This window comes from Oryctolagus cuniculus, chromosome X (genome assembly GCF_051225735.1).
Source record: "Oryctolagus cuniculus isolate XC-2025 breed Fujian yellow rabbit chromosome X, ASM5122573v1, whole genome shotgun sequence".
NCBI classification, from domain to species: domain Eukaryota; kingdom Metazoa; phylum Chordata; class Mammalia; order Lagomorpha; family Leporidae; genus Oryctolagus; species Oryctolagus cuniculus.
Window position 1 is genome coordinate 7,271,472 of NC_142888.1, and position 12,617 is coordinate 7,284,088.

The window sequence follows — 12,617 nt, forward strand, 5'->3', positions numbered from 1 at the left end:
GACAGAGAGAGGGAGAGACAGAGATAAGTGTCTTCCATCTGCTGGTTCACTCCCCAAATGGCCGCAATGGCCAGAGTGGGCCAATCTGAAGCCAGGAGCCAGGAGCTTCTTCCGGGTCTCCCACGTGGGTGCAGGGGCCCAAGGACCTGGGCCATATTCCACTGCTTACCCAGGCCATTAGCAGGGAGCTGGATCAGAAGTGGAGCAGCCGGGACTCAAACTGGTGCCTATATGGGGCACCACAGGCAGAGGCTTAACCTACTAAGCCACAGCGCCAATCCCTCTATTTTTATAAACTTTGCTGACAATCTATGACATTCTGCTAACCTGGGAGTATGGTTTGTCTTTTCTTGGGATACCTGAAGTAATCTTGTCATGCATCAGCCAGGATGTGAGTGAGCCAATTCTTTTCAGAGTTACTCTGTTTTCTTTCTTTCAAAGGTAGGATTCTGACAAAGTTAATTTAATTAAGTTTCTGACTGTAATGTAAATCTTCTTATTGTGAAACACTGTGTGGTATTTTTTACCTTATAAACACCTTTTAGTTGGTTAGTGCATAGGAAAAGGTGAGTTGGGAACTAAGTGCAAACCTGTAATACTTGTTTTTAGAGATTCAAAGGACTACTCATATACACTAATGACATGCTTCTTAATTTCAGCCAAGTTCAGAAACTTTGCAGAAATAGCCTATTTTAAAATGATAACTATGTGTCGTTGTTGTTGTTTTGTGTGTTTTGTGTGTGTGTATGTATTTTCTTTTTCATTTTAACCAGCCTCTTATACCTAGAAGTCCCACAAGCAGCGTTGCTACGCCTTCCAGCACCATCAGTACACCCACCAAAAGAGACAGTTCTGCCCTCCAGGATCTCTACATTCCCCCTCCTCCTGCAGAACCGTATATACCAAGGTATAAAGCTAACCATCATGTTTTAGATTACATCTAGCTGAAGATTACCCTAACAGCTATAAACTATGGAGTCCATTCTCAAGGTTTGTCTTGAATATTTTCTCAGCTAGGAATTTTGAAATCCATTCCCATTATAGATAATGCACCTTGGTTAATAATAACAGTTTATAGTAAGCACTATATATTAAGTATCTTATTCCTATTATCTCATACACTAGAAAAGAAATGTTAAATATCAATTGGGATTATTTTAATAAGTAAAGAAAAAGTGAGGCTCTTTGGCTAAGAAGTCCCAGGAAATCCTGGTTAATTTGAAGCACTTCTTAATTTTTTAAAGCAAAACTTATGGATAACTTTTATGTTTTCTTAAATGGAGATAATGGATAGTTTTTTATATAACGATACTAATGATGATGAAGGAGCATAGTTTTCCCTCAATATTTTTGCATCTAGAGTTTTGACTTTATTAGTTCAATAATATTTCTTTTAGGAAATACAGTTTACAAAACAAAGAATTGTCTTTAATAGCTATTTTCTGGATTTCTTAAGGCTGTATCTGCATATCATTTCCAAATTTTTATTTGGAATTCCTTATTTGTTTGCAAGAATACAGCTCTCTGCCATGCTGCATTCTTTCCAAAAGCATTTTGATGTACAACTTTATGGAATACTAAAATTATGGAAAAAGGCCAGCACTAAATGAGGATAATTAAAACCAACTACAAGGGATTTGATTCAGTTATTAAATTAGTTCTCTAGTCACTCAAAAACAAAAATTTAAGATCTGTTAACTTTAAATCATACTTAAATTTATCTTCAGCATATGAAAGAACTGAATTCCATTGTTTAATTACTATTCATTATTCTTTAGTGTACCCAGTATTTCAGAAATATTTATTCTGTTAAATATGATTATACTTACATTGTCTAAAAACTATAGCAAAATAACATATCTGAAAATACTTTGTTGTCATCAGGTGATAAAATAATAATCAATTTTATATATCAAGTTACTATTTTTAACAATTAAATGTAGCTATAGACAAATGATTTACAGGAAAAATATAATTCACTAACCTGGCATTTCATAACTATAATATATAATTATATGTATCATTTATAGCCAGATGTACAATCCATCCAATATCCTAATGAAATGTAAATTGCATTTTAATTTTATTAAGACAGTGTCACACACTCTGAATACTTTTGCATGAATACCAAGGAAAGCCTATGTGTTACAAATAGGAAGCAACTCTTTCATGTTTTGTTTTCATTTTAATTGAAGTAATTTTTATTTCAGTGCAAATGATTATATAAAGGACAACATTAGTGAATAAGAGGACTATATGTATAAATAAACATCAAAAGATTATTTTTGCGAAATTCTGTAGTTATTTTCTTTCTTCTCTTCAATAGGAAGCAATTTGTTATAAAGAAAGTGTGGGATAGACAGAAAGTATTTAAAGTATGCTTACAGGAACAAAAGAGTAAAATGATCCAGTTCTATGCTTTAGGTGTAGTAAAAATATTATTAAGGAAGCATATTGAAGTTAATAGAAAGCTTGAACATGCTATCTAGAAATATAGGAAATTGTAAGAGGTTGAAATGTCAACAAAGTGGTCCCTGTTAGTATTGCTTAAAAGTCCCATACTTTTCAGTAAAATTCATAATTAGTGTTTACTACCTCGCTTTAACTGATTCTTAGTTGGTGCTCTCAGTGTATAATTTAATATAATATTCTAAATACCTTTTGGTTCAAATTGTTAATGAAGCAGATACACAGTCTTTTAATATAAGAACTGAAACCATCCATGCATCAAAGACCCTTTCAACCATAGTCTTATGTAAATTATCTGGGTTTTCTGGTGTGACTTAAAGTTATAATCATAAAAGTTGCTGTAGTTATCATTCTTTTTTAATATAGGTTTACCATTCTTTTTTTTTTCAATTTTCTCATTATGAAAATGAATGTGGTAGACTCAATATAACTCTTGTACACATTTTTTAATTTTTTTAAATATGTATTTATTTGAGAGGCAGAATTACAGAGAGGTGGAGAGACACAGAGAGAGAAAGACAGAGTCTTCCATCTGCTGGTTCACTCCCCAAATGGCTGGCAATAGCCGGAGCTGGGCCAATCCAAAGACAGGAGCCAGGAGCTTCTTCTGGGTCTCCCACATGGGTGTAGGGGCCCAAGAAATTGGTCCATCCTCTAGCTGGATAAGAAGTGGAGCAGCCCAGGTCTCGAACTGTTGCCCATATGGAATGCCAGCACTTCAGGCAGCGGCTTTACCCACTACACCACAACAGCAACCCCTACACGTTTTTTCCCTCTCATTAAAAAGCTTTGTTAAATAGTATTGGGCCAGTGCTGTGGCACAGCAGGTTAATGCCCTAGCCTGAAGCGCTGGCATACCATATGGGCAACGGTTCGAGACGCGGCTGCTGCACTTCCGATCCAGCTCTCAGCTATGGTCTGGGAAGGCAGTAGAAGATGGCTCAAGGCCTTGGGCCCCTGCACCCACGTGGGAGACCCAGAGGAAGCTCCTGGCTCCTGGCTTTGGATCGGCACAGCTCCGGCCATTGCAGCCACTTGAGGAGTGAACCATCAGATGGAAGACCTCTCTCTCTTTCTGTCTCTCCTCTGTGTAACTCTGACTTTCAAATAAATAAATAAATCTTTAAAAAAACAGTATTAACATTTTAGTATGTGAACATGTATGTATGAGTTATTTGTTTAATTTGCATTGTTAGACAAGCTTTCTCATCTTAAAAATGAAGTCTTAAAATTCACAGGACTGGTTTTCATGTTAAGTAGAATTTTTTTTGATGTGATTACAATTTCTTGAACATATAGATTCCAGAAAAAAAAGTAATTACAAAACGTGCATTTTTCTCTGAAAGAGAAAACACTCATGTGTGTGAAATGAGTGAAATTTGGTTGGTATTATTTGTTTTATGACTATTAAAAGTCTCACTATCATAATATATAGTGCATTTTTGTACCTAACCAAGTTTCTTTTTCTGTAACGAAAATAAAGAATTTGTAGGTCTTTAAACAATTTTAAAGCTTAAGCACTAATTTCTCTTATCAGTCTACTGTGTACCAGTAAATAAAAAGAAAGCCCACCAAAGAAACACTGTTTTTTTATTTTTTTATTTATTTATTTTTTTTTTTTAATTTTTTGATAGGCAGAGTGGACAGTGAGAGAGAGAGACAGAGAGAAAGGTCTTCCTTTGCCGTTGGTTCACCCTCCAATGGCCGCCACGGCCGGCGCACCGCGCTGATCCGATGGCAGGAGCCAGGTACTTATCCTGGTCTCCCATGGGGTGCAGGGCCCAAGCACTTGGGCCATCCTCCACTGCACTCCCTGGCCACAGCAGAGGGCTGGCCTGGAAGAGGGGCAACCGGGACAGAATCCGGCGCCCCGACCGGGACTAGAACCCGGTGTGCCGGCGCCGCTAGGCGGAGGATTAGCCTATTGAGCCACGGCGCCGGCCAAAACACTGTTTTAATCTTCCCTTAAATCCTTTCTAGAACAAAAGAGTAGATATATTATATAAGTGTATAAATGTGTAACATTAATAACAGCTTAGAAAATCTTTTCAGAAAGATGTATCAATACATACAGTTCTTCAGGGACTCATGAGATGTACATACATGAACATACACACACACACTTATATACACAATGCATTTAGCAATTCATTCTACTGTAAACTTTAGCTTTGTGCTTTTTTTTAAAATCAATGTCATTTAAGTGTATTCTTTATAGAAATGTTTAATCTACCTTCTTGATATAAGGCCACTTATTGATGTCATATAGAATAAAAGTACCAGTCTTTCCAAATTCCTAGCAAAAAGTGTACCTCTATAATTATAGCACAGTGAATTAATACAGCTGAATTACCCTCTGATTTCTTTTGGACCAGGCAATTTTTCCAGGAAAGTTTTTCAGTTACAGTAGTTAAAATTCTTTCTGAATTTCATATTGATTTTCTTCAAGTTGCCTAAGAACTAGTTTTATAATTACGTAGTTATATTTTTAGATGTTTTTATTTTAGAAAATATTAATGTAAATGGCAACCTCAACTTGTGGTAGGTTACATAGATAAGACAACTTGATAATCCAGTGAGTCTTGAGAACATTACTCTTTTCTACAGATTTCAAATACTTGGACTACAGTTCTTTACATTTGGACAAACCTAATCTAAACATTTGCACACAGATTGAAAAGCACAGATTTTTTTTTTCTGGGTAAGAGTCATGATATAGAATTGACATTACTTTAATAAGCTCATCACATTTTTAAGATGTCAGAGGACTTAATTAAAATTTTCTTTTATCTATCTTGTTATAATTCAGTTTATTCAGTAAGCTTCGCATTTTATTCTTAGCACCTAACAATTTTTTTTTTCTGATTGATAACACTGATTCATGGTGTTACTTCAGGGAATTGGAAACAATTTAGAACTAGGAAGAAATATTAGTAGTAGTGCACAATGATGGAAGCATTGCATTTACATTTATAGTTATATTCTAGAATATAATCTTTTCTATATAAAATCTCATAACTAATCAGTGAAACATTTCACGAAATTAGATTTAGTTTAGTCAATCCTAAATGGAACATTTCTGTCAAAATACCACTCATTTTGAGCCTAATCACCTGTTACCATATGTGAGCATGTCCAGAATTGTCTTTTATTAGCTGTGTTATATGGAAGCAAGCCATTTAACCTCTCTGAGCCTCAGTGAGATTTTTGGTAAAATAGGAATAATTAAAAATTGTCCTATAAACCTCAAGGAAAGTTTGAAAACAATGTAAGATATATTATATAGGAAGGATATTAGTATTTTAGAGCTTCTCCCTTTTACCACCCTAACCCTCTCCTCATGCTTCTCCTTACTCCAACCTTGCATTAGGGATGAAAAAGGAAACCTGCCTTGTGAAGACCTTAGAGGACATATGGTGGGCAAGCCAGTGCATAAGGGATCTGAGTCACCAAATTCATTTCTGGATCAGGAATATCGAAAAAGATTTAACATTGTTGAAGAAGATACTGTTTTGTACTGCTATGAATATGAGAAAGGAAGATCAAGTAGTCAAGGAAGACGAGAAAGCACTCCAACTTATGGTAAGAGTTCTTCTCATGTTAACATAACATTATGTGTCTGGAATGGAAATCTCAAATTCCTTCTGTAGGCTTTTGGATTATGAAATTACTTGATAGCTTTTGAATCTTTATAATTGAGCTGTGACTGTCATGCACCTTTAAGTAGAATCTCAACAATGTGGGGCATGACTTCAAAAATTATTCTAGGTTTTCCAAAATAAGCAAGAACAGTAGGTAACATTTAGGAATTAATGATTATGAAAATCTTTTTAGCATCATGTGTATAATTCAGGCACTTCTCTTTTAAAAATGAACAATTACTGTTCATATGACTTTTAAAAATCAAATTATTTCCTTATTCCTCAGGACTTATAAAAATCTGTAGATAGGGAAAATCTGTCAGTAACTTTTAAAGAAGGTGTGAAATTAACTTGATAATCAAATGGAAGTAGATTTTAAATAATATGGACATATAGTGTTTTTAATATTTTATTTCAGAATAACTTTAAATGTATTAAATAAAAACTGTGAGGTAGTAATATAGGGTTCCCATAAAGCAAACATGGGACTAGAGTCACTATGTGCCTTGTATGTTTTTTAAACTTTGATTCTTGTTTTTCTCTGCACAACCAAGAAGATAACTCTCTCACAAATATGTAAACTGATGTGGTGCATCTGACGTGTTTGTGGATAAAGTTGCCTAAAGTTCAAGTAGTAAAGCCTACAGTCCTTTTATTGTAAGAATGAGTGGATTTAATTGGAAGACTGTGTTCCTTCCTTTCCAGTTTTCAAATTGATCATTTTCAGTGAGGGGAAAGACAAGATGCCTGCTGATTAGTCCTAGACTAGAATTGCTCAGTGGTAGCTGAGCAGAAGGAAAGTTGTTTTTCACTCTTTTCCACTTGCTCCACTCACTTGTCCCTCATGGCTATATACCTCCCTCCTTTGGTCCCAAAAGAGCAATCATCACATGCCTTCTTACATGTCTTATTTCCCTATACCTTTTTGGTAATACAGTAATTATGTGTATAAAGTCTTAATTGACATTATCCTTAAAATTAGGGACATACTTATTTTGGTTGTTATTTTCTGTTCATGGACATTTTTATCACATGAATAATGATTTTTAAAAGATTTTATAAATCATTGTACCTATTTATGGAATACAGTGTAACATATCCATACATGTATACAGTGTGTACTAATATCACTTCTGAGATACATTACTTTGGTGACACTTATTTTGAACTATCATATATTGAAAGTATTTGCACGTTTGCTTTTCTCCTCTATTATATTATAAACCTGCAGTGTACAGGCCTGAATGAGAATACTTTCATAATTTTTATTCATTCATTCCACAAGTATTTGTTGACTACCCGTTATTAGGTAGGTAGTCATATATCTCAAGTCTTCTTTTGATATGTCACAGGATTTTCTGGAATTTTCTGCTCATATTGAAGTAAATAATACATATTTCCTTTAAGAGGAAATTATAGTCACCAAGTGAAGGTATTGGTTCGTTATTCATTTATAAATAATAAGCTTACTAGATTTTTACATGAATAATCATTAATCATTAGTCCATTCAAACTACAGTTTCGAGCTCCTAGTAAAATCGTGTTCCACAAATCATATTTCCCCCAATAAGAAAGAGATTGACAGAGTTTCGTCCTTTTCAGTATTGTATTGACGTTAGTTCCTCTTTAAATGTTTTGTTAGAATTCAATAGTAAAACATCAGGTTCTGGATTTTTGATGGGAGACTTTAAATTACTGCTTGAATGTTTTTACTTGTTATGAGTCTGCTTAGATTTTCTGTATCTTGATTTAATCTTGGTAGGTTAGGCATATCTAGAAATTTATCCATTTGTTTGAGATTTTCCAACTTATTGGCATATAATTGTGGGGAGCAATCCGGACTGGACTAAGTTACTCGAATTAGGACTTATTCTATGCATCTGCTCTCCCACAATATGGCGCTGGGAGAGAAGTAAACAGCTTCCGCACAGCTGCCTCCAGTTCAACCAATTAACTGTAGGACTTGCTCCTGATTGGAGAGCAGCGTACTCAGCCGAGTTGGGATTGGCGGAGGAGGACTATAAAGGAGGAGAGAGACGGCATGCACCAGGGAACATCTATGGGGAACATCTAGCTGAAGGAACACCCGTGCAGCCCCCCAGAGAGCCGGCCGGCGGTGTGCCGCTCCCCTGCGGAAGTGGGGAATGCGGCCAGGGGGAACTGCCCTTCCACGGAGGTGGAAGGGATAGTAGCCAACCCGGGAAGAACCAGCAGCAAACCCGGGGAGGGCCGAGCAGACAGAAAGAACAGCGCAGGGTCCTGTGTTGCTCCTCCACGAAGAGGGGGAGCGACATAATGGTGCCGTGACTCGGATAGGAAACCTAGCTCGGATAGGAAACCTAGGATGGATACGAAACTTAGGAGGGAAGAAACGGGAAGAACTGGGAAAATATCGGAGAGAGAAACTAGCAAACAGCCTAGGGAAATTACCGGAGAGAGAGACTAGCAAACAGCCTAGGGAAAAGCCGGACGAAAAGGGTGCCGGAAGAAGCTATTGAAAGCCTAGGCATAGACTCGAAACAGCCTAGGGAAAAGCCGGACGAAAAAGGAGCCGGAAGAAGCTATTGAAAGCCTAGGCATAGACTCGGATACGGACTACGGGGGGAAGCTGGGAGAAATCTCTAAGGTCGAAAGCGAAAGTGAAAGCTAGAACAAACAGACTCGGACGCGGACTGTGGGGAGAGGCCAGGAGAAATGAGGGAGGAATATCGTTGGAGGAAAGCTTGGGGAAACATACCGGGTAGAGAAAAATGTTAGGGAAATTGAAGCCGCGGGGGGCAGGCCGAGGCGGAAACGAAAGCCACTTTGGGATTCTCAAGTTAGCCCGGGAATAGGGGGCGAAAAGTTAAAACCAGAAGCTGAGACGTAAGCCAGATTGGGATCCGTCTGATTAGCCCGGGGAGCAAAGGACGGGAAGCCAGATCGTGGGGCGGAGACGTACGCTGGGTTGAATTCGCCAGGCTAGCCCGGGGAACTTAGATTGAATCCTAGTGGCGGAGACGCAAGCTACGCTGTGTTACTCGCGGAAGCCGCCGCGTGCAGAGAGAGCACGGGGCGTGAATAGATAGGGAACGCTGGCGTAGGCCGTGGTTCAGACGCGAAAGGGTTAAGCGTGGAGACCGCGGACCGCGCAAAGCCGGGAAGCCGCGCAGAGAGGCGCGCGGGCTGAAGCGGCGCAGAGCCGGGAACCCGCCGGCGGGGCGAGGTGCCGGAAAGCCGCAGGGATAAGAGAAACAGAAGTTTGGAAGTGAAGTAAAAGAGAAATGGGAATGCTGGAAGATAGAAGTGAAATGGGAGAGGTAGGAATGCCCGGAGATAGAGAAATAGAGAAAAATAAGGCCTCCCCTCAACATGCCAATTAGGAGGCTTGGATTCGGTCTGCCTGATTTAAGGCGGTAAGCGCCAGCAAAGCTCGACCAGAGTATGAGCTGCAGGTCACCGAAGATAGGCACGAACCAACACTAATAAGTCTCCCCCACAATAAGGCAATGAGAAGGCTTGGATTCGGTTTGCCTGATAGGTTTTGTAAGCCCCTGCGGGCAGAGCAGAGCATGCGCTGCAGGGCACCGAACACAGGCATGCATCAGCGCCTAAAAACCTCCTCACAATGGCGAAGAGAGGACCCGGATTCGGTTTTCCTGATTGATAGGACTTGTAAGAGCCTGTGGCAACTCTAGCAAGTACAGCAGAGCGTGTGCTGCGGGACACCGAAGACAGGCGCGTATCAACGCTAAAAAATAAAAAGAAAGGGGGATCTGTGGGGAGCAATCCGGACTGGACTAAGTTACTCGAATTAGGACTTATTCTATGCATCTGCTCTCCCACAATATGGCGCTGGGAGAGAAGTAAACAGCTTCCGCACAGCTGCCTCCAGTTCAACCAATTAACTGTAGGACTTGCTCCTGATTGGAGAGCAGCGTACTCAGCCGAGTTGGGATTGGCGGAGGAGGACTATAAAGGAGGAGAGAGACGGCATGCACCAGGGAACATCTATGGGGAACATCTAGCTGAAGGAACACCCGTGCAGCCCCCCAGAGAGCCGGCCGGCGGTGTGCCGCTCCCCTGCGGAAGTGGGGAATGCGGCCAGGGGGAACTGCCCTTCCACGGAGGTGGAAGGGATAGTAGCCAACCCGGGAAGAACCAGCAGCAAACCCGGGGAGGGCCGAGCAGACAGAAAGAACAGCGCAGGGTCCTGTGTTGCTCCTCCACGAAGAGGGGGAGCGACATATAATTGTTCATAATAGTTTCTTATAATCCTTTATGTAATGTCACTGTAATATATCATTTTTCATCTCTTTATCTGAGTTCTTTCTTTGTTAGTCTAGGTGAAGGTTTGTTTGTTTTGTTTATATTCTTTTTTTTTAACTTTTATTTAATGAATATAAATTTCCAAAGTACGGCTTATGGATTACAATGGCTTCCCCCCCATAACATCTCTCCCAACCGCATCCCTCCCCTTTCCCACTCCCTCTCCCCTTCCATTCACATGAGGATTCATTTTCGATTCTCTTTATATATAGAAGATCAGTTTAGCATACATTAAGTAAAGATTTCAACAGTTAGCTCCCACACAAACATAAAGTGAAAAATAATAGATGATTTTTTAAATGATGATGAAATCACATCAGACCTATTGTCATGTTTAATCCCAGCGAGAGTCAAGTTGGGAGTTAATAATTTCTTATTTTTTTTTTACAGAAGATCAGTTTAGTGTACATTAAGTAAAGATTTCAACAGTTTGCACCCCCATAGAAACACAAAGCAAAATATACTGTTTGAGTACTCATTATAGCATTAAGTCTCAATGTACAGCACATTAAGGACAGAGATCCTACATGAGGAGTAAGTGCACAGTGACTCCTGTTGTTGACTTTACAAATTGACACTCCTGTTTATGGCATCAGTAATCTCCCTATGCACCAGTCATGAGTTTCCAAGGCTATGGAAGCCTTTTGAGTTCACCGACTCTTATCTTGTTTAGACAAGGTCATAGTCAAAGTGGAGGTTCTCTCCTCCCTTCAGAGAAAGGTACCTCCTTCTTTGAAGACCTGTTCTTTCCACTGGGATCTCACTCACAGAGATCTTTCATTTAGGGTTTGTTTTTTTTTGTTTGTTTGTTTTTTTTGTTTTTTTTTTGTTTTTTTTTGTTTTTTTGCCAGGGTGTCTTGGCTTTCCATGCCTGAAATACTCTCATGGGCTTTTCAGCCAGATCGGAATGCCTTTAGGGCTGATTCTGAGGCCAGAGTGCTGTTTAGGACATCCGCCATTCTATGAGTCTGCTGAGTATCTCGCTTCCCATGTTGGATCACTCTCCCCTTTATTTATTCTATCCGTTAGTATTAGCAGGTACTAGACTTGTTTATGTGCTCCCTTTCATTTTGTTTATCTTGTTATTTTTTTGTTTCAATTTCTTTTATTTTTGCTGCGATTCTTACTATTTCGTACCACCTGAAAATTTGGGGTTTGATTTGGTGTTTCTCTAAGTCCTTAAGATGCATCATTAGATCATTTATTTGTGACTTTTCTTTTTTTATTGTAAGCACTTACTGTTATGCACTTACTTCTTAATACTGCTATTGCTGTGTTTTACAGATTTTGATGTTGTATTTTAATTTGCTTCAAGAAAGTTTTTAATGTCCCCTTTCATTTCTTCAGTGATCAATTGGTCATTCAATTCAATTTCCTTGTTTAATTTCCATGTAGTTGTAAATTTTTCATTGTTTATGTTGTTGATTTCTAGCTTTATTCCTTTGTGTTCTAAGCAGATATATGGTATGATTTCATTTTAAAATCTTTTTATTTTCATTATAAAATCTTTTTAATATATGGTATAATTTCATTTAATTTGCTGAGACATTATTAGTGACTTAACATATGGTTTACCAGAAAATGTTCTATGTGCTGATGAGAAAAATGTGTGTTCTGTAATTGTTGAGTGTCTTTTAAGTCCACTTGTTCTATAGTATGGTTCAACTCTGATATATCTTTGTTAATTTTCAGTCTGGATGCTCTGTTCATTGATGGCAGTGGGTTGTTGAAGCTCATGAGTGTTACCATATTGGAGTCTATCTCTCCATTTAAGTCTAATAATAGTTGCTTTATATATCTGAGTGATCTTGGGTTGGGTGCATATGTAGTTACCATTTTATATATTCTTGTTAAATTGGTGCTCTTATCATTATATAATATCTTTTTTAAAAAATATTTATTTATTTATTTATTTGAAAGTCAGAGTTACACAGATAGAGGAGGGATAGAGAGAGAGAGAGGTCTTTCATCCATTGATTCACTCCCCAATTGGCCACAATGGCTGGAGCTGCACTGTTCCGAAGCCAGGAGCCAGGAGCTTCTTCCGGGTCTCCCACGTGGGTGCAGGGACCCAAGAACTTGGGCCATCTTCTACTGATTTCCCAGGCCACAGCAGAGAGCTGGATGGGAACTGGAGCAGCTGGGACTCGAACCAGCGCCCATATGGGATGCCGGCACTTCAAGCCAGGGCATTAACTC

The 12,617-nt window shown here is 38.6% G+C and overlaps 1 protein-coding gene across 6 annotated transcripts in view; it reads left to right on the forward strand.

Annotated features, from left to right (window-relative positions):
• The window catches only part of CNKSR2 (connector enhancer of kinase suppressor of Ras 2), a 317,996-nt gene that overhangs the window by 203,697 nt on the left and 101,682 nt on the right, over positions 1-12,617 (forward strand). For all 6 annotated transcript variants that reach the window (XM_002719953.6, XM_002719954.6, XM_008272442.5 and 3 more), the window contains 2 exons: positions 774-907; positions 5,840-6,051. In XM_002719953.6, coding sequence (XP_002719999.1) covers positions 774-907; positions 5,840-6,051 — 346 coding nt within the window. The remainder of the gene's footprint in view (positions 1-773; positions 908-5,839; positions 6,052-12,617) is intronic.